The sequence below is a fragment of the Sciurus carolinensis genome, chromosome 2 (assembly GCF_902686445.1).
Source record: "Sciurus carolinensis chromosome 2, mSciCar1.2, whole genome shotgun sequence".
Taxonomy (NCBI): domain Eukaryota; kingdom Metazoa; phylum Chordata; class Mammalia; order Rodentia; family Sciuridae; genus Sciurus; species Sciurus carolinensis.
Genome location: NC_062214.1, coordinates 102,045,684 through 102,071,724, shown reverse-complemented (window position 1 = coordinate 102,071,724; position 26,041 = coordinate 102,045,684). Strand labels below are relative to the sequence as shown.

Sequence of the window (26,041 nt, the reverse complement as noted above, 5' to 3'; positions counted from 1 at the left end):
TGTTTGAAGTAGCCGTTAGATTTAGAAGTACTCTGTAACCCCACAAATGAGCACAATTTTTATGGGCTAATTAAAAAAAGATTCACATGGAAATTTTAAAAAGAAGTACTTTTTAGATTCTTCAAGGAAGTATTTGAATGACCTTCAAACTCAAAAACCTCCAAAATGAGGGAGATTTGTTTGTCAGCTTGGTTGTTTGTTTGTTTTTAGGTACTTGAATAACTAACTTGCTCCTTGAAAAGCAGGGGTACAGAAATCAAAGGCTTGATTGTGCTGAGTCCTTCTCTTTGGTCATTATTCAGACTGGTTCCCAGCAAGCCATGGCTCAACGGAAAGGGTCCAAGTTCTGTTTAAAAAAATTAGAGACTAAAGAGCTTGCTCAGCACCCTGCTCACATTATGTTGCTTGTATTCACCACTTAAAACTCTTGGGATAGCTCCTTGTATGCAATAATCATAGGCTTCTGGGAATATTCTCAGAATATAGGAAGCACCTCTTGACTTAGTTATGGTGAAAATGCTTTTCATGGATGTTACTTCTCTTCAAAGGTCCTTTGAACAGCAAAGTCCTTAGGCAAAATTGAGATCGCAACCTGAGGAAGAATTTTACAGAAGTGCAGTATTTGCTGTTGTTTTGTTTTGTTTTTCTCCCACTTGGAGGGGAAAGGAGAATGAAACTGGCCATAGCTGCTCCTCTACTCAGGACAGGGCAGGCAATGATTTATTGTTGTTGTTATTGTTCTGTTTTAGCAAGAAGGAGAGTAAGGACGTATTGCAGCAATCTATTTGAAAGAATGTTCCTTGAATTTCCCAAAACTCCACAAAAAGGTTGAGGATGTAGCTCAGTGGTAGAGTATTTGCCTAGCATGCACAAGGCCTGGAGTTTGATCCCCAGTACTAAAAGTAAAAAGAAATTAAGATAAAGACTGTGGAGCTAAGACACAAGAGCATCAAGAGATTCTTGGTATGCCAACACATATCACGAAAGGCAGGGTTTTTCTAAGGACAATAGAATTATATCTACCTTTTGATACAGTAGGTGAAATGGAAAGAAGAGATTCTGGAGCAGTTATACCAGAAGAAGAATCCCAAAGCAAAACTCTTTGCCGAAGGTTATCTAACTCTCCTTGACAGGTGCACGGGTGGAGAAGGCATTTAGTCCTTGAGGTAAGGTTACGTGGAAGGTTACGACAATGATGTCAAGCTTACAGCAATCCGGTTGATCCTGGGAGCAGAAGCACCCCCTAGGACTGCGGCACAGAAAATACGCTAGCGGGTCTTTCGCCCCTCCCCCGTTCCACTCCCGAGGCACTGGAGTAGCACTGGAGTCGCTGACGCCATCCCTTCCCGCCTCTGGCTTGCATGGAGCATGCGCTTCCTCCTCACTTCCTCTTCAGGAGGGAGCGAGAGTAAAGCTACGCCCTAGCCGACCCGCGTCCGGCCCCGCGTCACAGGAACTTCAGCACCCACGGGCGGACAGCGCTCTCCTCCACCTGGAGATCCGGCTCCGGAGCGCCCAGAGTCCGTCAATTCCTTTAACTCCAGAGCGACGCAGACCTCCACAGGCCTCTCTGTCCCTGCTACTCTCCCTCCCCACACCCTCCCTCTTGGCCCTTCCTGTTTTTTACTCCTCTTTTCATTCATAACAAAAGCTCCAGCTCCGGGAGCCTGGCGCCAGGCTGTTTCTGAAGCCAAGTGTGGAAGAATGGGGTTCCTTTGGACCGGCACTTGGATTCTGGTGTTGGTGCTCCACAGCACCCCAATTCAAGCTTTCCCCAAACCGGGAGGAATCCAAGGTATGTGGACACTTTCCTTCTCCCCATCTCCCTTTTATTTCGCCACGGAAAGATAAAGCTTGGCACGATCCGTGAGCTGTAAATCACCCTGCCTCGTTTTCTGATCAAATCATATCCGTGCGTATTGACGGACAAGTCAGTTTCAATTTAGAACGACACGGAAAACAGATTTGCCATCCTCCCCCACTTTATCTCAAACGATAGAGAAATAATATGGGTGTTTTTAAAGATGTTATTTTGAAAACGGGAGGAGGGGGTAGCTTTTCCACCTAAAGTGACTCGGATTTTTTTGTTTGTTGTTTTACAACCCTTCTCAGATACTCTATTCATAACATATGCAGTATATGATGAAATAGCTTTTAATATACGAATAATGCCAATTCAAATTATGCCCTCTCTAGTTGAGAAGAGCTGGGAAGCCAAGTGTCAAAACTGTGTGTTAAATTTCTGATGAGGAGGGAGTGTGATTCTGTTAACTCAGGAAATAATACCGAGATCATGAACAAGGAAATATTGATAATTGTTGTCATCTATTATTTGTTAATATATATTGGTTCAGTTACCCAAAAATGTTCTCCTAATATTTATTTCTTTTAAAAAAAGATTATAATGAGGATGTATTTTCTGTTTCCAATGCACAATTAAATTTGTATTTGTGTGTGTTTATTCTAGATAAATCTCTACATAATAGAGAATTAAGTGCAGAAAGACCTTTGAATGAACAGGTAGGTCAGAAGCAAAATTATAAATGCCATTTCATTTTGCTTTAGTTATTATTGTTTTGAATGCAATTGTGCTGTGACATTTTAGCCATTTCGGATTTACAGACATCTGGAGTTTAATAGTAAATTGGTAGAAATTAGTATGGGAAATCTAGTTTTTGGTAATATCTGTGCTCTAACAATTATATACGTTGAGTTCTGTATAATTCATAGAACTGACTGTACAAGAACCCAGTAAGCTCAACATCATATCCACCCTAAAGTAAGAATGCTCAATTTACCAGAGTTATCTTTCACAAATATTATAGGAGAAATAAATCACATTTATAGGGTTTCTGCCCTTTATCTCATTTAAATCTTATAATCATGCTTTGAGATAGGAATTATCTACATTTTACAAACAAGAAAACTAAATTCCATGGGGATTAAATCATTTGACTCTTGGTAAGTAGTGAAGCACTGATTTAAAATTAGGTCTATCTCCTGTTTGTTTCACAGATTGCTGAAGCAGAGGCGGACAAGATTAAAAAAACGTACCCACCAGGTAAAAAGAAATTATATTGATGTTAATTTAAATAATGTGAACTATCAGAATACTAACTAAAATGGATGTGTTGGGCTTGGGGTTTTTCCTTCCAGAAAACAAGCCAGGTGATAGCAATTATTCTTTTGTTGATAACTTGAACCTGCTAAAGGCAATAACAGAAAAGGAAAAGATTGAGAAAGAAAGACAATCCATAAGAAGTTCCTCATTTGATAACAAATTGAATGTGGAAGATGTTGACTCAACTAAGAATAGAAAACTGATTGATGATTATGATTCTACTAAGAGTGGATTGGATCATAAATTTCAAGGTAAATGATTAAAAAGAACTTATTTTCTCTAGTTTGAAGTTTCCCATTATAGGTTAAGAGGAAGTCCTATATCTTTTTTTTAGTTGTCAATGGATCTTTTATTTTATTTGTTTATTTTGTTTATTTATATATGGTGCTGAGGATCAAATCCAGGGCCTCACACATGCCAGTCAAGCACTCTACCACTGAATCACAACTCTAGCCCCTCACTTTCATAATCTTTTAATAGTCAATTTTAAAACTGAGATTAAGCTCAAATTTGCTGATAATGTGCAAAGTCCCTACTTGACAGAGTCCCAAATTTTACTTTCCCTTTAAAGGTTCCCTTTAAAGGTTCCTTTAGTGATGTTTTGAAAAAATAAAATAAAATCAATATATCTATGTTTTATGTTGAATTTATTTGCCATTTCAATTTAATTTAACAATTAGTTTATAACAAAATAATCAACAACTGTCAAATAATTAGATCAATAAAATACTTCCCATAATATATATATTATACCTCCCATAGGATATTTATTGACATAACCCACTGTTTGTTTGTTTGTTTTTTTTTTCAATATTCTCCTAGGTATATCCTTTCTCCTTTGATCATCCTAATCTTTCTATAGCTTCATGTAGTGTCTATATACCCTGCTGTCCCAAACTACTACTTTAGACTTCTCTGAGCTGTAGACTTGTCTGTCTACCTAACATCTTGCCTTGGAAATCTCAAAAGCACTTAGAACTTAACATATCCAAGATTAAACTCAAGACCTGTGTCTACCTCAGAAACCCTCTTAGAGTGATCTTTGCTGCTGTTCAATTTTTCAAAAGAGAAATCTAGTATTAAACAATTTATCTCATCACCACCTCTCAAATTCTAATCTGTCAAATTTGATTTTCACTTCCCATGTATCTCTCAATTTTATTTTCTTGTACTGGGATTGAACCTGGGGTGCTTCACCACTGAGCTATATCCCCAGTCCTTTTTATTTTTAATTTTGAGATAGAGTCTCACTAAGTTGTTGAAACTGGACTCAACTGCAATCCTCCTGCCTCAGTCTCCCAAATTGCTGGGATTATAGGTGTGCACCACTGCATCTGACTTCTACCTGTTCTTGATTGGCATTCTTTTCAACATAAAAATAAGGGTTTTTCATAAAACCCTTTAATAGATTCTCATTTCTCTTGGGATAAAAACCAGAATACTTAATGTGGCTTCTACTGTCTGCATAGACTGGTTTCTATCTACATTTCTAATATGTCCAGCACACATAATCTAATAAAAACCTTGTTACTTTCCTTCAAGCACCTAATGCAGTTTGTAATTTTACATTCATAAGTCTAACTACTTATGATAATGTCTTTCTCCAAAATTAAACTGAAAATTTTGTAAGAACACAGACTTATAGCCCCAATACCTTAATGCTCATGAATTCATAGAATGAATTTATGAATAAATGAATGAACAAACGATTATATGAGGGAATAAATGAATTGCTCTACCTAGGCATTGAGGAAGAGAATGTGTTCTCCATTCTGCAGAACAAAGATTAGGAGTGAGCATAGGCTGTCTTTGTCCCTATTTTGCTCTGTGGCAACAGAGAATCATGCTGATTATCTCTGCCAGAAAACAACTGTCAATTAAATCTGCCTTTCATAGGACATCACAGTCTGAGGGGAGTTCAGAAGTATGTTGTGTATATGTGGGGTGGAGGCAATGGTTTATATTTTGCCACATATTAATCTGTGCTACTTGGGGAAATTTAAAAATCTTGATTATTAATTTGTAACCTAAAATATTTGGACTAGAAATAGACACTGCCATAACTGCACAAATAGATTTGATCCCTTTGACTGAATTGCTCATTTGGTTTAACAGAACAAATAAATAGTCTAATGTTTGAGTTGGTCACACTGGTTGTACATTTAGGCAGAGACATAAATCTGTGACTTGACCACTAATCCATTTTTAAATCATCTGACATTATATTACCATCTTAAGTAGGTTTAGAACTACCAAGTGCCATCCCTGATGGTTTTAGTTTTACCTTTGGGGTCATTTTAAAAAAAAAATTTAGTTGTAGATGGACACAATACCTTTATTTTATTTATTTTTGTGGTGCTGAGGATTGAACCCAGTGCCCCATACATGCAAGGCAAGCACTCTACCACTGAATCACAACCTCAGCCCCGCTTTGGGGTCATTTTACTTCTACTTGAGATTCCAGAGAAGCCAAGACAAGGATTTTTGGAGAGAATGTTTTATGGTCAAACTTCTAGTCTCTTTTCATATCTTGAAAATCCCAGAACTAGAAGGTTTAGAACCACGAAGATGAATAGAACATTGGAAGCATGCAGATTCATCCCAGAAGGCAGGGCAAGGGAAACTAATTTTGGCAGTGTATGTTCATCTTTAGGAATTCACCAAATAAGCTTGTACTATATAGAGCCCATCAAGTCTTTTCAGTGTTTTCTATAATATGCATGATTCAGGATTTTTCCAAGTTTCTTATGTGATAGTGCCTTAGGGTTCCTGTGTGCATTCACCTAACATATTTATCATGTAATTATTCTGTTTCAGACAATGAACTAGATAACAAACAGTGCAGTCAGAGACCATGAATAACCAATTCATTACTATTTCCAGTGACTGCATATACTAAGACTTTAAAACTTTATTGAACAAATGAATGCCAAATATTACATTAGATGCTAAGGATTCAAAACATAACTGGGCACATGGTGACTTGGGATGTGGCCCTTTGACATCCACTCAGAATGTTGTGACTCCTTAATAAAAGGTCTAAATTTTGAAATTGGCTTCCTTCTGAGGGTCTGTACAGAGAGGGTGGACTCTCCCTTTGTGAGCAGCAGGGAAGTCATCATGACTGATTCTGTCCATCTTAGAAGAGCCAAGGGAAATCAAAGGAAGGTAGGGGTTAGTGGCCAAGTACTCTGTTATTAACCTCATCTAGCAAAACTCTGTTCTGAGAGACCTATGTTCCTGAGATAAGAATATGTAGCAATGCAGTAGAGGAAAGCGGACATTTCTTCAGTGAGTTACTAGCATTCTCCCTGTTGTGCAGTAAATGAACTGAAAAACAGTCATCTCAATTATTTTCCAACTCTAGCAGACAACCAGTGCTCTTCCTTTTTGAGATCCTCAGGGATAAGTGAGGAGGGAAATAAATTCTTCCACCGCTGCAGACTGGAGCAGACTATATTCCCAAGAGCCTAACTTGCAGCTCACAAATGGAAAACTCAGGCCTAAATAACAGTCTGTGTTCTTGAAAAATAGATGATGAACCCAATTGCCTTCCAGGCAGTAGGGGAACTGATTCTGAGTGGTGGGGGTTGTTTTTGTTTTTTTTCTGAAGGACTTTTTTACTCCTTTGTCACTGTGGTACTCAGGGATAACAGGGCTCACAGCTCAGGTTGGCCAACAGTTCAGCAATTATATACTGACAGAGAACTTCAGTCTTCCATGTGTAATCACCCCACTCATTTTCCTAAGTTTCTTTCCAAACAAGAAGATATTTTTCCTGTGGCTGCATATATCACCATCACCATAAAGTCTTAGAAGAAAGGCCATGAGAGAAATTCTTTGTCCACGTCCCCAAAAGCCATGGAAGAAAAGGGAAGAATCAGAACAGAAATTCTAGGTTGTTATTTCTTTGAGTGAATATGACGATGACTGTTTGGGCAGAATCTGGCCAGGGATTCAATTTCTATTTTCTTTAAAAGATAATTGCAGTTGCTTTATTTCAAATCCAAATCCACTATACATAATTACAACAAAACATTTCATTTCATATAATACTTTGTGATTTAAAAAGTGCCTTTACATCTTGTTTCATCTGATAATCAACAATAATTCCATGAAATTGATACCCTTATAATTCTTTACAGGGTGCCGAGGATATATAGATAACAAGAAATATTACTGGGCTTAATTCTGATCTTTCTAGTCTGCCTAAGTGACAAGGGAGAGTTAAGTGCTTTGTAAATTGCATCTGCTCAATATTGTCTAGATTGGAGAAGACTAATAGATTCCTAGTAGTTCTCTGTAGTTGTGTTACAAAGCTTCATTACCACTGATGCTTTTCCTCTGGATGGACCCTTGCTTTAGTCTAAAGTAGTGCTGCCAAATATTTCCCAGAAAAAGTAAAGATACATGTTTGCATGCTTCTCTGCAAAGATTTACATATTGCTTTGTGCAAATCTATTGCTATATTTTAAGTTTAAATTCCAGGCTCATAAAATAAATTCCCTATTCTTTGGAGAATTGGGCTTGTCACATTAAGCTACCTTCCATAAAGGAACTCTGACACACAGTCAATTAGAAGTAAATATTTATCCCAAGTAAGTCATAAAAATCTTCAGTTCACATGTCTCATTCTAGAGGTGAGGCAGGTTCACCCACACCCAGCCCAGGAATTTGCCAGCAAAGGGAAGACAGGTGGAGATTTTACCAACCTACTTCCAGTGCAGAAATAGAATGCCAAATTATATAATGTATAGAAGGATGCTTTGACTAATACAGCATACAACATAAATGCAGCATGCTATTTAAATAAAATTAGTATTATTTCTACTATTATTGATAATAATGAAGAGGTCTTTTGTATTGTCTTCAGTTTTTATAGATACATGGACTTTCAGAATTTCCATTATCATCCTAGGTTCTTAGCTCAAAGCCCAGTTTTATTTCAAGCCAAGAGTTTATGCAGACCAAGCACCACTATAAATACATCTTAAGCATATCAGAATTTAGAAAAGCAAAATACAGATTGTAAATGTAATATGATGTGTGAAATACCCTCCATGATGTGAAGTAATGACTGCTTTCTCTAGATGATCCAGATGGCCTTCATCAACTAGATGGAACTCCTTTAACTGCTGAAGACATTGTCCATAAAATCGCAACCAGGATTTATGAGGAGAATGACAGAGGAGTATTTGACAAGATTGTTTCTAAACTGCTGAATCTGGGCCTGGTAAGTTGTATGCAAGAGAGTAAATCAAATCTTAGACAGTTTGGAGTATGCCAAGAAGCCAAGTCACTGGATTTAAGTAGCCAAGTGTTTATAATGCATCTGCTTTGCACCAGGCACCATAGTTCTCCCTCAAGGTGTTTATAGTCTATCAGAAGAACCAGAGAAGTACACACATGTCCGTAATGCAAGCTACTTAAGAGTCATTAAATAGTGCAGTGTGCCAGGAATGGCAGTAAGGAAAGGGTCCAGAGGTAGAGGTGTTTAAAGTGAGCTTAGAAAGGTAGTTAGGATATAACTAGCAAAATTAGAAGATGTGTGTGGCAAAAAAGGAAATGACATGAGCAAAGACACACAATGCATGTTTGAAAATTCTGAAGTAAGCTAATTTCACCCAGCTGCAGTTTCGCATCACTGCTCTGGCAGGTTTTAGTAAGGTGCTAACTTTGCAGAGTTTCAAAGTTTACATGACTATGGCATGCAACTGTGGAGGAGCGATTTTTTCAGGTGTTTTTCAAAGTAAGTGTTCCGTGAGTTTCAACAGACAAGACTGACTGCTTGCATGGTTGGCCCAAAGACATATCTTCCCAGAGTGCTGGGCAGTTATGATAACAGCTGGCATGTAGTAGCAGTATAAAGGATTGTTCAGAAAGAGAATTCACAAATATTCCTATTTTATTTTATTTTTGTACTAGGGATGGAACCCAGGAATGTTTTACCATGAGCTACATCTCTAACCCTTTTTATTTTTTATTTTTTTTATTTTTTTTTGAGATAGGTTCTCACTAAGTTGCTGAGGTTGGCTTGAAATTTGCAAGTCTGACTCAACCTCCCGAGTTGCTAGGATTACAGGCATGCACCACTATACCCAGCATGACCTGTCTTTTAAAAATTTATGTTCAACTGCAGAGTTTAATCTAGATTTTTTTTTTTAAATCACAAGAATGGGACTAGCAGTTCGTATATTTTGCCTCTTTGTAATAGATCACAGAAAACCAGGCACACACACTGGAAGATGAAGTTGCAGAGGCTTTACAAAAATTAATTTCAGAGGAAGCCAACAACTATGAGGAAGAGCTTAATAAATCTACCAGCAGGACTGAGAATCAGGCTGGAAAAATACCAGAGAAAGTGGTATGTATATGTGTATGTTGTATGTATGTGTGAGTGTGTGCGCGCTTGTGTATAGGCATGTGCATAGATGTGTGTGTACTTGGATCTGTATATAATTAGTCCTTCCTTGATGCCAAAGAAGATTTGGAATATGTGGCATTTCTAACCCACTTAAAATATATATTCATAAAATGCCAATTAGGTAAAAGATATGAATGAATTCTATTTGGAAAATAATGTAAAGATGATATATTATTTTCTATTTATAGTAAAGGTTACACCTTATATCACACTATAAAATAACACCTCATGTGTGAAATAACACTATTACATAATATCTATTTGTATAGTCCCAGTATACTAGACCCAAACATCTCATAACTTTTTTGGTATTCAATTTTTTTCAATAGGGTCTCTTGTTGTTGTTGTTGTAGATGGACACAATACCTTTATTTTATTTAGTTTTATGTGGTGCTGAGAATCAAACCCAGCACCTCACATGTTCTAGGCAGGTTTTCCACCATTGAGCTACAACCCCAGCCCTGGTATTCAATTTCTATTCATAATGGATGTCATGATATGCTTGATTCAATCCTGTGCCACAGAAGGCCCAATCCTATAGTCCCCAGCCCAGTGTTACCTCCCTATTGTAGGCTGTGTTCTTCTACCTACTCCCTCTTTTATTGGTTCAGAAGCCTGTCTGTCATCCTTCACCCACACTAGTCATTCATTCTTCCCTTTGCTCTTCATTTTTTACTTGGCATCAAACAAGTTTCAAAACTCTAGTTGAACTTGACCAAAGAGAATATCAAACTCTTCACTTCTCCTTTGACTGTCTTCACCAAGCACCCAGACCCATGGCCCCTGGTCTCCTCCATCGTCCTCTCTCAAATACAAGGAAAGAGTATTTGGCTTGTGGTTTTGTTAGAAAATAAAAATTCAGTAAGGGTTTTTCACTAGATGGCCTAAAAATGTCCATCTCTCCCCCTACGTCCAATCCCCACTATCTGCTGTCTATTTAAACAGCTTTTAAAGATCCACCCACTCTAAAAAAAAGTGCTTTACAGATTTATCAAAGAACTCACAACTCGGGCTTAAGTGTCTGAACTGTCATGATATTTTCATGATTGTTCAATCGCATTCCACTCATTCACCATTAAAATGTTCATACGCTTAACCTGTTCACTCGTTTTATCTAAATGCATCAATGCAAATGAAATATTCTTTCAACAAATAGTTATTGCATACTCACTATATACCAAGCACCAATAATACCATGCTCATTTAAAAGATGTAATTCCTTTTCCAAGGAAAGGAAGGCTAAGGTCTAGTGGAAGAGTCAGATTGTCTTCAAATAATCATCATTTGCCTTCAAATAATCTGCCTTAAATAATCATTATTTGAAGACAGTCTGCTTTCAAATAATCATCATTTTAATCACAATGGCAGTAAGTGCTCTGAGGAAAGACATGGTTCTATGAGCCCTTATAATAAAGGAAACTGTCCTGAACTTAGACTCAGGAAAGGTTTTCCTGAGGAAATAATTTGAGCTGAGGACTGAAGGTCAAATACAAGTTAGCACATAAACATAAGAGGCTACCTGTAGAGAAGGAAGTGTGGCGTATCCAAGCAACTGAAACAAGGACAGTGTGGCTGATACAGCAAGAGTGGTGGTGACAGCTGAGATGGGGGATTGGACCCAGACCAGCCCATGTAGAACCTTATGAGCCATGAATGGTTTCTGATATTTTGTAAGAGCCATGGGAAAACACTAAAGGATTTTGTTGTAGCATGTTCTATTGCTGTGACAGAATACCTGAGAATGGGTAATTTATAAAGAAAAGGGCTTTATTTAGCTCAGTTTTGTATGCTAGAAAACTGAAGATCAGGCCATGACAGCTAGTCAGCTTCTAATAAGGCCTCATGCTGCTCTCAGTGGTAGTTGAAAAGCAGGACAAATAGGCATGTGTACAAGAGAATGAGAGGAAAACCCAGGCTCACTATAATAACCTGCTCTCGCAATAACTAAAGCATTTCCATAGGAATTAATCCAGTCTCAAGAGAATTAAAGCAGTCTTACAAGAAAAAATATTAATCCACTCATGAGGGCAGAGCCCCTATGACTTAATCACATCTTTATAACCCCACCTCCCAACACCTTGACATTGACAGTCAAATTTCAACCTGAATTTTGGTAGGGACAAACCACATCCAAATCATAATAGATTTCAAGCAAAAGAGTTATACGATCAGACTATTAAAAAGATAACTCTGACTGCAATATGGAAAAATTCAGTGTTGAGAAGAGATTTGAGATGGGTGGTGTACCAGTTAGAAAGTGAGGGATCCAAGGCTGCTTGGATTAGAATGGGATAGTGGAGAGAGAAATTACAGTTTGAAAGACTGCTGATGGATGTGATGGGGGAACAGAAGAAGAGCTAAGAAAAGCTCTTAGACTTCTGTTTAGTCCACTGAACTATGAACGGAACATTCACTAAGATGTGAACACCAAGAAAAAACAGGTTTAGGGAGAAAATAATTTTATGCTTTCATCCAGTCAGCTTCTACATTGTCACCCAGAAATTCCTAAGTGTGCTTGTTGTGCTGCTGCTAGACATTTGAAAGGCTTTCCTATAACTGCACCAGCCCCTTGGTAGAGTATATGAACTCAAATCTGTCCTCAAAGGAAGGCAGTTTTGTGAGGAGAGGCTCATGAGGATTCATAGAGGGGAACTTGGCCAGAGTAGGACCATAAGAGATTCTCTGTCTCTTCTACCCTGAGCAGGAGCCAGAGTCTTCAGGGGGTCTTTCTCAAGGTAAAGCACCTTTCTCTTAGTCCCAGCTACTTTCTGTGTAGCCAAATGCACACATGCCAAGAAATAAGTTGGAACCCACGGGAACTTGAGAAGGAGGAATCTGTGCATTTCACATTCAAGGGCACCATAGAGGAAAGAATTAGCCAGGAGTTTCATTAATTCTAACCAAAGGCTTATTCTTTTTTCTTTTTTCTTTTTTTTTTTTTTTTTTTTTTTTTGTGAATTTCCCCCCTCTCACTGGAGACTCCAATGGCAGCAATTCAAGATGGTTTTACTAATGGAGAAAATGATGAAACAGTGTCTAACACCTTAACTTTGACAAATGGCTTGGAAAGGAGAACTAAAACCTATGGGGAAGACGACTTTGAGGAACTCCAGTATTTCCCCAACTTCTATGCACTACTGAAAAGTATTGATTCAGGTAACCACTGTGTTTTCTGACCATGTGGAGCAGAAATAGTAATTTTAGGAAATGTGTGGTTGGTTTTTTAAATTCCTGTTTTCAATTTCCAACTGCAATCCTCAAAGACATACATTGTAAGCTTAGGGAAAATAGTTCGCATTTTTTTTTTTTTTTCAAAACAAGCATACTAGTGATGGAAACATTTAGGAAAGGGTAATCAGGAAAGGTGGAGTTTCTGGATAATTTAATCTTTTTTGTTAACAGAGGATTCCTATATTTGTTCAGCAAACAATTATTGAACATCTGCTATGTACAAGGTACTGGAAAGAATCACATACAGATATGGCAATCAATCTGTGTTCCTGCCCTAACCCAGTTCAGCCCCAATTCTTATTGCAACTCTTCTTTGTTCTCAGCTTTATTGAGGTATAATTGGCAAATAAAAATTATTTATTTTTAAGATGTACAACTTGATATTTTAATATATGTACACATCATGAAATGATCAGTCAGGCCAATGAACATATCCATCACCTCACATAATTACCTTTTTTTCTCCTTTTTTCTTTATTCTTCTTATTCTTCCTTTCTTTCTTTTTTTTTTTTTTTTTTTTTTTTTTTTTTTTTTTTTGATGTTGTTGTTGATGTAAGAACACTTATAATCCAAATAGAGGACTCAATAAAATCTCTCCATCTATACTTATCTTACCTTAAAAAAATAAAAAAGAAGAAGAATACTTATGATCTGCCCTCCCAGGAAATTTCAAGTAAAGTCCAATATTGTTAACTAAAGTCGTCATGTTGTGTAGTCTCCAAACTTATTCATCTTGTATAACTGAAACTTGGTATTCTTTGACCAAAAACTCCCCATTTTCCCCTTCCCATATCCCTTGGCAACTGCTATTCTACTGCTTTTATGAGTTTAACTATTTTAGATACACAGCTGTTCCTTCAGTATCCTCAGGGGGCTTAGTTCTAGGATCCCCCTCAGAAATCAAAATCCACAGATGCTCAAGGTTTTTATATGAAACAATGTAGCATTTTCATATAATCTATGTACATCTTCCTATACACTCCAAATCATCTCTAGATTACTTATAATGCTGAATACAAAATAAATGCTATATAAATGGTTATTATACTATATTGTTTGGGGACTAATAATAAGGAAAAAATCTTTACATGTTCAGTAAAGATGCAGTTCTTTTTCTTGGATATTTTTAATCCTTGGTTAATTGAATCTATGAATATAGAACCTGCAGATACAGAGGGCCAATTGTGTAAGGGAGATCCTACAGTCTTTCTGTGCCTGGCTTATTCACTTACCATAATGTTTTCTACGTTCATCACATTATCAAAAACAAAATAAACACACCCAAAAGGAAACCCTTTCGTTTTATAGTAAACCTTTTTAAAAGCTTTCATTTCCTCTCTTAGTGGGAACCGTGTATGGAACCTAATTCACCCTTCTTTAGATTACTCATGACATTGCCTGATAGACGTTCAGCTTCAATCTTCCAATGAGTTAAAATGGGTGTTGGATGAAAGGAAGCCAGAAGCCCAAAACACATTTTGGAAATTGTTTTGTTTTTAAACAAAGTCCTTATGTGTCCCGATCTCCTCTCTCATATGTGCACTGAGTTAACTGGAGGATTTTGATCCATGTTTATTTTTGGTTGATCTGTAAAGAGGATAATAATGTCCAACATTTCTGCTGTTATTATTCAGACAAATGCCCTGCGGTGCCTTAACAGCTTTTCTTTGCCCTCTTCAAAGATGCAGCACCACATTCAACATTGTATAAAGATTTCTGTAAATCGTAATCTCTTTTCCTGAAGAAGTGACCTCAAAGTAAGCTTTCATTCCTGGAGAACATCCTCTGTCCTTCAGTTTTAGACATTGACCAGATGGCACCAGCCCCTCTGCAGTGTCTGCAGGACTTGTATGTCTTGAGCCATTTTGACCCATTGGTTGGCAGATGCCCAACTCAGAACCTCTGTCACCCTGGTGAGTCACTTCTCACCAGTGAAGAGCATCTGCGTGATACCAAATGTACAGAGGTGACCTGGAAAAAACAATGTGAGGACTGGAATTATTCACCAGTTCTTTCCTAGGATCTCTTGCCCACTTTTTCTCCCACTTTTCCTCCTCCCCAACCTGTGAGTTTTTTGGTACTTAAAAAAACTTCCACTTCATGGAATGTTCTTTATTTGCTTTTATCTTTTAGTTTTCTTTATCTGATTCCTTATTGCCTTTATTTTTGTATAACTTTAATTTAAATACTTATACCGAGATCTTTGCTAGTACCTGTGTTCCTCACCCAAGGTCTGAACCAATTGAGAAATAAAAAACAGGTAGAAAAACCAAAATATCATCTCTGTTACTGATAAACCCTGGGTTATAGTTTTGAATCCTTTGACCAACATCTCCTTATTCCCATCTCTAATTGTCCCATTCTTGAGGAATGCTAGGAGAGTACCTGTTAAGTGTTCCTTTTACAAAGATGATCACTATGTGAAGTGATGCATATATTAATTAACTAGATTTAACCGTAAGATGTATATGTGCTTCAAGGCATCATGTTGCACATGAAAAACACATCCGTTCTGTCAATTTTAAAATATAAATTTGAAAAATATATAACACTGGTATGTGTAATGTGGCTTAGTGTGAGAGGCAACAATGAGCTTGCTCACTCCCCAATCCTATCTTGCTATTGGAGCTGCCAGTCCCAGAGGTGAATTGAGTTTGCAGAGCAGACGTGTTTCTCAGATCCTTGCTTCCACTGTTCCAAGTGAGTGGAAAGAAGAAGATCCAAATTCCCACCAGTTCAGAAAAGTAGACTAATGGATATTTCCTAACAATCACATCTGAGAGGAGAATGGAAAGAAGTGGCAAAAGGCTAGGAGTATTTGGAAGTATTTGGAGAAACTCTTTCATGGCAGTGAAAATTAAAAAAAAAAAAAAGGACTCTAGATCTTAGTTTGTGTTTCTCTACTTTAAAAATGGAAAAAGATGTGCACTGGGGTTATAGTTCAGTGGTAGAGCAATTGCCTTGCCATGTGTGAGGCACTGGGTTCGTTCCTCAGCACCACATGAAAATAAATGAATAAACAAAGATATTGTGTCCATCTACAACCAAAAAATTTTTTTAAAAATGGAAAAAGATTTTTTTTCTGATTTTAGAATTAATACATTTATTGAGCTACCCATGGTATCAGTGGCCATCTTGTTCCATTAAGATGCAGAACAGTATGTCAAATACCATAGGTTCCCAAGAAATCGTCAGTAGTGGTTACCTGTGGCAGGGATGAGGAAGAGAGTGCTTCTTTTCACTTTTGTTTACTCGTGGATCACTGGAATATTTTTACTATATGTACATATTCTTTCAAATGAAAAAAAGTTAAAAAGCAATATAAACTACTGTTAGAAAACCCCACTTACATTTTTTTTAGTGCTTTTAAGAAAATTAAGCTTAATTAATGAATACAGAGCATTCTTGCCTTGGAAGACTTACCACTGACTTAAGCAATCTTCTGCTCTTCCTTTTGTGTTCATGTTATCTCTGGTTGAAAACTGTCTCTTTATCATCTATTAGTACAGTATTTTAGATTAAATTAAAACTTCATGGAAAAATTATAGTTGCCCATTTCTAAAAAAGTTGCATATAACCGTACATTGCCCTGAAATCCAATGAAGTCCTAACAGTTTTGTAAGATAAATAAATGTGGTTTTAGCTATAAATGTAGAGAGAATATTTTAATAAGATACTATACATCATAAATTGACATTGAGCTGCATGGTGGCGAATGCCCAGTGACTCAAGAGGCTGACGCAGGAGGATTGCAGGATTGACACCAACTCAGCAACTTATTGAGGCCCTAAGGACTTAATGACACCCTGCCTCAAAATTAAACACTGAAGCCACTCACAGTGGTGCATGCCTGTAATTCCAGTGGCTTGGGAGGCTGAGGCTAGAGGATCACAAGTTCAAAACCAGCCTCAGCAAACTTAGGAAAGTAAGTTAAAAAAAAAAAAGGGCTAGGGATGTGGCTCAGTGGTTAAGTGCCCCTGGGTTCAATCCCTGGTACAAAAGATAAAAATAAAAAAATTTTTAAAAAAAAGTCCTGGGGATATGGCTAAGTAGTTAAGCATCTCTAGATTCAATCCCTAGTACCAAATTTTAAAAAATAAAATAGACATTGAAAAATTAAGTTATTCTGTACTTGTTTGCTTTAAATTATTTTGTCTTTTTACATAGAAAAAGAAGCAAAAGAGAAAGAAACACTAATTACTATCATGAAGACATTGATTGACTTTGTGAAGATGATGGTCAAGTACGGCACAATTTCTCCAGAAGAAGGCGTTTCCTACCTTGGTGAGAATCCCATCTGGTTTGTTTTTACTGTGGTATTTTTATTATTCAAAGTAAGTTTGGAGGGCTGGGGTTGTAGCTCAGCAAGAGAAAGAACCCTTGCCCAGCCCATATGAGGTACTGGGTTCTATCCTCAGCACCACATAAAAATAAACAAATCAAATAAAGGTATTGTGTTCATCTACAACTAAAAAATATATATTAAAAAAAAAAAACAGAGTAAATTTGGAATTTGACAATAATTCCCTCACTAATTTGATCATTTATGTCCAAACAGCCTAAATTACTTGGGTAACCAGAAGTGCCCAGCTTGATGATGCATATAAATAGAATTGATTGGGCGTTTTCAACTCTTTAGAGATCTAAATTGAGTACAAATATTTCACACTTACTATATTTAATCTTATTAGCATTTTCTAGCAATGTCCATGGTGGCAATCATGTTGCCATTCAACTCAATTTTTAGTATATGTGCTGCCAAAGCGAGCACTCAACTCAATTTTTAAAAATTGTGTTTGGAAGGCTGGGACTAAGGAGTCTTGATTTTCCCCTTTGAAGACTGGTGAGGAGGAAGGAGGACTGACCTGGGAGTCCTGACTCCTGGGTTCAGCTCCGTTAAGCTGAGAAAGACACAGTGCTGTGCTGGACCTCACTTTTTGCATCTATACAATGAGGGACTCTGGTGAGCTGGGTGCAGTGGCAGACTTGTAATCCCAGAGACTTATGAGACAGAGGCAGGAGGATCACAAGGTCAAGGCCAGCCTTGGCAATTTAACAAGACTTTGTCTCAAAATAAAATAGAAAGGGCAGGGGATATTGCTCAGAGATAGAGCACCACTGGGTTCAATCCCTGGTACTAGAAAAAAAAAAAAATAGAAGGACTCTAATATCTATAATAGGAGCAATAAACTATCACCCATGGACCAAATCTAGACCAACAAGTACTTTTGTATAGCACACAAGCTAAGAATGACTTTACATGTGTACATGGTTGGTGAAACAGAATAGCATTTCCTGACACATGAAAACTGGATAAATTTCATATTTCCATGTCCATGAATAAAGTTTTATTGGAACACAGCCATGTTCTTTTGTTTCATGGTTGCCTTCCTGTTGCATCAGCAGAGCTGAATAGCTGCAACAGACTCTATGGTCTGAAAAGCCTAAAAGATCTGACCCTTACAGAAAAAGTTACCAACCCCTGGTTCCTTGAGTTTTATAGATAAACAGAAAATCTTTTATGTTGTTGAGGTGGTTTTGTAATTAATTAAAATTAAATATAATTTAAAATCAAGCTTCTCTATTGCACTAGACATTTCTCAGTTGTATATTGCAAGTGCTCAATTTTTATTTGTTTTTAAAAAGGACTTTGTTTTCCTACTTGGTATACTTGGTCAACAAATACCTTTCATCCCCAATGTGGTTTGGCAGGAAGACCTCATGGCTCCTTACTCTGAGTGGGGAAGGAGAAATAAATAGAAAAGGAAATCTCATAAAATAGGGGAAATCCAGAATTATATCCCACTTTTCCACATGAAAAGAGTTTTACTTTTTTTTTTTTTTATAAATGAGCATATTTATTTTGAAAAGTCATTAATATAAAAAGAAGTTTAAAAGGAAATGAAAATTACCAACAATACCAATATACTGGTAACATTTTGGTTTATATCCTTTTAGATGTTTTTCTGTGTATGTATATACCTATGTAATTTCTTTGTTTATCTTAATTTAACCAAAAAAAATGAGTTCAGATTACACATAGTGCTTTGTGGCCTACCCTAGTCCTTTACAAATAAAGTACATTTTTCAGATCAATAACTGTCTTATGTCAATACTCTATAACACAGAAATTCCACACATAATCATTTGTCCTGTAGGAATTCATCAGGGGCACTGGGGTTGTAGCTCAGTGGTACAGCACTTGCCTAGCACATGTTGGGTACTGGGTTTGATTCTCAGTATCATATAAAAATAAATAAAATAAAGGTATTGTGTCCATCTACAACTTAAAAACATAAATTCTTCAGGGATGCTGCAAAGATTTATGTGCAAGGTAGGTGTTCTCTCTGCTTTTTACTTCAATATGGTAGCCACTAACCACAAGTTGCCATTTAAATGAGAATAAAACTGAATAAAATTTTAAAATCTAGTTTCTTAGTCACACTAGGCATATTTCAAGTGCTCAGTTTTCACATGTAGCTAGTAGCTACCATGTTGAAAGGCACAGAAATAAATACTCCCTCATTGCAGAGAGTTCTGTTGGGCAACACTGGTTTATAGGAACAAAACTAGATGTTCCATAAGAAGAAAATATCTAAAATAAATAATTTATCATGGACTATTAAAATTTTATTTTAAATGCTTATGTTTTCAAAATAATTGTACATATTTATTATATGTTTGATGACAAGGGAAAAATGTTCACAATAAAATATGTCCTAATTTTGATGTTAAAAAATGGATATATAGTTAATACTACTAAAATGTTCTGTGTATGTTAAGTTATGCTTTATGTTAAAATGCCATGTCAGTTTCATTGCTCAGTGCCTTTGTTCTCATTATTTTTCTCCTCTGCTTTGGAACTTATACTCACCCACTGAACAGTTCACACAAACATCTGTATATAAGTACACACACACACACACACACATCTGTATATAAGTACACACACACATAAAGATAAAAGGAAATATAACATTGTATCTCTGGGCATAGTAAGTGTGATTTTTAGAAATAATTTTCTGTCGCTGGGTGCAATGGCATATATCTATAGTTCCAGCTACTCTGGAGGCTTGAGATCAGAAGTTCAAATATCTTTTAAAAAACACACAACCCTTCATCCTGTTTTCTTAATTTTTTCCAAAATATATATTTTACTCTTACAATCAGAATATAAGTTGTATTTTAAGGTATTGTTCTGTGTAAACATATTGACTTTTGGCATCTACTCTGGGGATCCATCTTCAGGTCCCTGAGTGAGGGCAGTATAGGTAGAAGGGAGAAAACTGACCAGCTTTCTCTCCTGACCTCTGAGCCAGTGACAAGCTTTCTGTTCTGGTCCCACAGGGTATGGTGATTACAAAGCCTATCAGCTATGGTTGCTATTTCAAAGAAAAAAACAGTGCATTATACAATAAAATTATACAATAAAATATACCACTTTTCTTCTCTATATAGGAGTAGGATGGGAGGAGTTTATTTGAAAAGAAATTATACAAAGTACGAATGGAATTTTTACAGACTAATTACAAAGAAATGCTTATTTGCAAATGGAAAAAGTTCTATCCTACAATATAGCATAGTGAGATATGTGACTGATTGAATATCGGAGTGCCGGGGGTGTGGATTCAAACTGATTGTCACAAAGTAGACTGCTGTCTAGTAACACTTATGTGATGTTACTTCAAAGAGCAAAATTAGAATTTACTAATTTTGGACAAGCGTACAGATTTCAGTTTAGTATGAGTAGGAAAATTGTCACCCTGAAGACTACCTACCAAGCTGGTTGTGGTGGTGTACACCCATTATCTCAGCTACTCAGAAGGCTGAAGCCAGAGGATCACAAGTTTGAGACCAACCTCAACAACTTAGTGAGACCCTGTCTCAAAATAAAAAATAAAAATCTGGGGGTGTAGCACAGTGGTAAAGTGCCCCTGGGTTCTATTCCCAGTACCATGAAAGCAAAACAAAACAAAACAAAACAAAACAAAAAAAGACTACCTAACAATAACAATATCTACCTCATTACACAAGGCCTTAGTGAGGGCCCTGAATGACAGAAATTCAACTATTTGCCTTAAGCAAAAAGGGAATTTATGGCTTCATGTAACTGAAAAGTTCACCAGGGCTTGGGGATTAGGTAGAAGGGTAGTCTGACGTTGAGTTTGTGAAGTCCATGAGTAGTCTGAGGAATTAGTATCTTCTCATTCCACAACTGTGACTTTCTATATGTTGATTCATTCCAGATGGGCTGCTCCCTGTGGGAACTAGATGCCTGGGACAGCCCCAATCTCACATCTTCATAGCACAGCAATCCCTGTAGAAAAGAGCCACTTTCTCCCAATTGAGTCTTATCGACCAAGACTAAGTTGAGTGTTCATCAAACCAGTCACTCTAGATTAGGGTCATTAGTCAGGATTCGGGTACCCAGCCACCACCTAGACAAGATTTCTGAGAGTGAGAGAGAGCTGCATGTCCCAAGGGAAAATCTCAAGCTACAGTAACCACAAGGTATTATGTAGGTCAAAACCACAGATGTCTACTCCAGGTCTCAACCCTTAGAAGTGTTCTAGTAGTGGCCACAGAGATGCAGAAGAAACTTCTGCAGTTAACTGAAGAGGAAGAGGAACTTGAGGATTCAAATGAAATGCCTTTCCATCCTGAGAATCTGTGATTCTTAGAAGTAAAATAAGGTCAAGCACCTTGCTAGCAGTATTAATATTTGGAAATTATTAGTGTGATATTTCTGATGAGATTTAAACATTTTTAGTAAAACTCTGATGATATCGCTCAGGAAATTATATTTCTTCTCCTTCCTCCAGAAAACTTGGATGAAACAATTGCTCTTCAAACCAAGAACAAGTTAGAAAAAAATGCTACTGACAATAAAAGCAAGCTTTTTCCAGGTAGGATTTATTTACCTTTTTTTTTTTTTTTTTTAGCTTTTAGAAGAAAAAGTTTTAAAATCTTAAAAGTATAACCATAAGATTAAGTAAATATATCCTTGGGTATTTTGTGGTACATCATGGCACAAAAATCTGATCTCAAAAAGCACTGAAAAGTAATGTAGGTCTTTACCAAAGATCCTATGAGGTGGCTGGTGGAGAAGGAAAGATGGTTACATCACAAAACTGAGCAATCCTTTCTAAAAGTCTCTTTTAGATATCATTTTTTCTCCCCAGATCACCACTTCTCCTGACTACCGTTCTGGTCATCTATCTGTTTCCCAGTGCCCCTACTTTTTCTCTCCTCTCCCAGATCATCTCTCTTTTCCGGGATGGTCTGAGCCTCTAACTTCCTTCTCAGTTACTTTAGTTCTACATCTCCACCCATAACCCTGCTCAACCCAGCAAACAAACATCAGAGAGCTGAGCTGTGCAAAGAAGCCTCCTTTCAAGGGGGGGTGGATGGAGCAAAAAGAGAAAATTGACAATCGCAAATTATTATACTTTAATTTTGTCCCAATAACAGAAATGATGTACATATTCTTGATAGCATAATGTATAGCCCCTTCAGATGATTTTTTTTTTTAAAGCAGGACTTTTTTGTTGTTTTGTTTATAATAGTGCTGGAGATTGAATTTAGGGCTTCATGCTTGCCATACAAGCACTTGATCACTGAACCACATCCTCAGCCCTATTTTGTATTTTATTTAAAGACAGAATCTCACTGAGTTGCTTTGTGAGCCTCAGTTTTGCTGAGGCTGACTTAAAACTCTCCATCCTCCTGCCTCAGCCTCCTGAGTCACTGGGATTACAGGCATGCACAAGATACACATTTTAATATAATGCAGTGCACTAGGGAATATTTCACATGAGATAATATCTTATTTCTTCTTTCCTATTTTTTTCTATAATAAAAATATTGTGTTAAAAAAAAAAGTTTGTTAGGGGCTGGAGTTGTGGCTCAATGGTAGAAAGCTTGCCAGCATGTGTGAAGCACTGGGTTTCATCCTCAGCACCACATTAAAAAATAGATAAACAAAGATATTGAGTCCATCTATAACTAAAAATATTTTTAAAAAATGTTTACAGACTGAGGTTGTGGCTCAGTGGTAGAGTGCTTGCCTCACATGTGTGAGGCACTGGGTTTGATTCTCAGCACCACATATAAATAAATGAATGAAATAAAGGTCCATCAACAACTAAAAAAAATATTGTTTTAAACAAAGTTTGTTAGACTGCTTGAGTTTCCTACTGTCTTGTTTACAGGTGTGCATGACAATTATTTTCTAGTGGTTACCTATGTCAAGGTTTATGAATTTCAGTTCAACACAGGATTGCTAGAAAGAATACAGCTACTTAATATAGTGAAAATTAAGAAAATATTACTCCATTTTGACGCAAGATTCTAAGTTCCTTTTTCACATTAGGTTGGCCAGGGATAATGGAGCATGAAGAAAGGGTGAGAAGAGAAATTTCTGCCTTAGCCCCAAATCCTTGAGACTGGATAACTATAGAGTTATTCTCACTTGGAATCAAGACCCACCAAATTTACTTTGGGACTTGGCATATCCCACTTGATCACCAACACTGATTAAAGTAAAACAATGCTGAGAGTGTGGCTCAGTGGTAGAGCACTACCACTAGCATGTGCAAGTCCCTGGCTTCCATTCCAGCACTGGGGGGGAAAAAAAAAATAGACAAATAATTGAGCTTAGTGACACACAAGTCCCAGCTACTTAGGAGATTGAAACAGAAGGATTGCTTGAGCCCAGAAGTTCTCAAGACCAGCCTAGGCAATAGGACGAGACCTCATCTCTAAAAAATAAAATAACAGAGATGCTTTATCTTCTACTGACATTGCAACAGAAGGGAAAGAATGCTAAACTAGAATCTAGACAGCTGGAGGTAGGGGGGCCCCGCTTTTTGTTAACTTAATATGTGATCTTAGGAATATCTCTTCCTTCTCGGGTCCTCAGTTTCTTCTTCTCAGTTTCTGGTCCTCAGTGAGGTAGAGGGTTGAACTAGATAATCACTAAGATCCCTTTCAGCTCAAAGAAATAATCTAACCTCAAATTGCACCTTTTCAGGCTTGTGTTGTGGCTCAGTGGTAAAGTGCTTGCCTAGTATGTGTGAGGCATTGGGTTCAATTCTTAGCACCAAATACAAATAACTGAATAATATAAAGGCCTATCAACATCTAAAAATATTTTTTAAAAATTGCACCTTTACAGTACAGTTTATTTCTGCATTAGGAATTCATGCACGCATAGGAAATTGTGTTATAACAACAATGCACAATTGATTACAGTGCCATCAGAGAAGAGTCACGAAGAAACAGATAGTACCAAGGAGGAAGCCGCTAAGATGGAAAAGGAATATGGAGCCTTGAAGGATTCCACAAAAGATGACAACTCCAACCCAGGAGGAAAGACAGATGAACCAAAAGGTATAGAATTGACAGCTCTAGGTTGGCAATTAAATTAGGGAAGCAAATTTCCTTAATTATTTAACCACTGATTGTAGCACAGCAAACACCTTTAGGAACATGGTAAAAGCCACAAATCCAGAACATCACATTTTCTTAAATAGCTTAAATATGCTGTACAATATACAATGTACATCTTCCCTGGATTTCAGAAGCTTTTCCAGACACCCAAAGAAAAAAACTCATTGAGGCTATAAATTCTAAGTTGTCAGTCCTTTGATTTTATTTCAGGTCAGAATGTGGACCTGGTTGTATAGTTCAGTGGTTAAATTGTCCCCCAACCCTGCATTTTTTTTTAATACTAAGATTGAACCCAGGGGTGCTCGACTATTGAGCTATATCCCAATCCTTTTTGTTTTGAGACAGGGTTTCACTAAGTTGCTAAAGTTCTCGCTCAATTGCTGAGCAGGCCTCAAACTTGCAATCACTCTACCTCCGCCTCCTGAGCTGCTGGGTTTACAGACATGCACCACCACCCCAGGCTCAATATCCTTGTTTCAAAGTTACATTGTTGTTTCATAGAAAATTACACTCTATTTATGTATGATCTATCAAAATGTATAAATGCATTCTACTGTCATGTACAACTAACTAGAACAAATAAAATTTCAAAAATTAAAAAAAAAATACCAACAACAAAAAAAGAAAATTTACATCCTTATACTCAGATAGATACTCTTTTTCTGAAACCTGGTGTCTTTTTTTTTTTTTTTTTAAATATTTTGTTTTAGCTGTAAGTGGACACAATACCTTTGGTTTTTGTTGTTGTTGTTGTTGTTGTTGTTATGTAGTGCTGAGGATAGAACCCAGGGCCTCACGCATGCTGGGTGAGCACTCTACACTGAGCCACAACCCCAACCCCTGAAACCTGGTGTCTTTACCAGAAGCCGTGAACATGTGGTTTGAAACCTACCTTATCTTTTGGTCAGTATGGTACAGTGAACTCTGGCATAATTGGAACCCTACTTATATCTTACCAATGTCTCATTAGTAGGTTCATGTAAAAGTTTTTTTCCCTGGGAGGTAACATAACTAGGTTAGTGCTCTCTCTTGAGGCAGGGAGCTTGGCATATAGATAATTTATCATCTGAAACTACACCATTGGGCTCTCTTTTCATTGATTATTCTGTATAACCATCATTGTCAATGAATGAATGAACTTTGCTTATTCCTTACTGTGATATGATGTGAGACCGCAAGAGCTGATCATGCTCATGATATAGCTCTTAATTTTGGAGGGATTACTTTGTCCACTTATAACTTCTCCCACCCAGTCTCTCCTGCTTACACAAATAGACACAGGTTTAAATTTGTACTCGATAATAGACCTGTACTTAACAATGCCTAAGTATGAAGTAGAAAAAGAAACTATGCATTAAATACCTTGTAATTAAATAATAGCAAAATGTACAAACTAGTTCCCTTTTTTATAACTACCTCCTTCATTAACACTTTCTATTGCATTTACTATTCATATAAGTTGTTGTGGTTGATGATGATGATGTTGAGATAGGTTAGTTTGGGCAGTCAGATTCCCCTCCATTTCTCCTTTGTCTGCTTAGTACATCCTCTCTGGTTCCTGGCAAAAACAGGGTATTCTGGACCCACTTCCACTTTATTTTCACAAGACTTGAAACCAATTCCCTTCCAGAGTTCTAGTTCCTTCTTGTAGAAAATATAGTTAGAGACCTGAACCTGGGTTTTATGGGTTCAAATGTATCATGATAGTGGCCAAAGGTCATTTCAGCTGTTGGGACCTTTCTAGAGACAGGCTGAAAAAATTTTTTCTTCTTAATATACAAGTTCATGTAGTTTTCCTATCTCATGAAGTTTT

General features: G+C 37.0%; 1 protein-coding gene across 2 annotated transcripts in view; it reads left to right on the top strand.

The window, feature by feature from the left end:
• The first annotated feature begins 1,366 nt into the window (after nucleotides 1-1,366).
• Nucleotides 1,367-26,041, top strand: part of Scg3 (secretogranin III) — a 38,807-nt gene continuing 14,132 nt past the window's right edge. The window contains exons 1-10 of one of the 2 annotated variants that reach the window (XM_047541659.1): nucleotides 1,373-1,795; nucleotides 2,468-2,520; nucleotides 3,016-3,061; nucleotides 3,157-3,372; nucleotides 8,212-8,354; nucleotides 9,336-9,485; nucleotides 12,524-12,701; nucleotides 16,945-17,061; nucleotides 21,600-21,683; nucleotides 24,031-24,168. In XM_047541659.1, coding sequence (XP_047397615.1) covers nucleotides 1,705-1,795; nucleotides 2,468-2,520; nucleotides 3,016-3,061; nucleotides 3,157-3,372; nucleotides 8,212-8,354; nucleotides 9,336-9,485; nucleotides 12,524-12,701; nucleotides 16,945-17,061; nucleotides 21,600-21,683; nucleotides 24,031-24,168 — 1,216 coding nt within the window. In that variant the 5' untranslated portion in view covers nucleotides 1,373-1,704. Of the gene's footprint in view, nucleotides 1,796-2,467; nucleotides 2,521-3,015; nucleotides 3,062-3,156; nucleotides 3,373-8,211; nucleotides 8,355-9,335; nucleotides 9,486-12,523; nucleotides 12,702-16,944; nucleotides 17,062-21,599; nucleotides 21,684-24,030; nucleotides 24,169-26,041 lie in introns of both variants that reach the window. The other variant, XM_047541660.1, reaches the window with a different exon arrangement.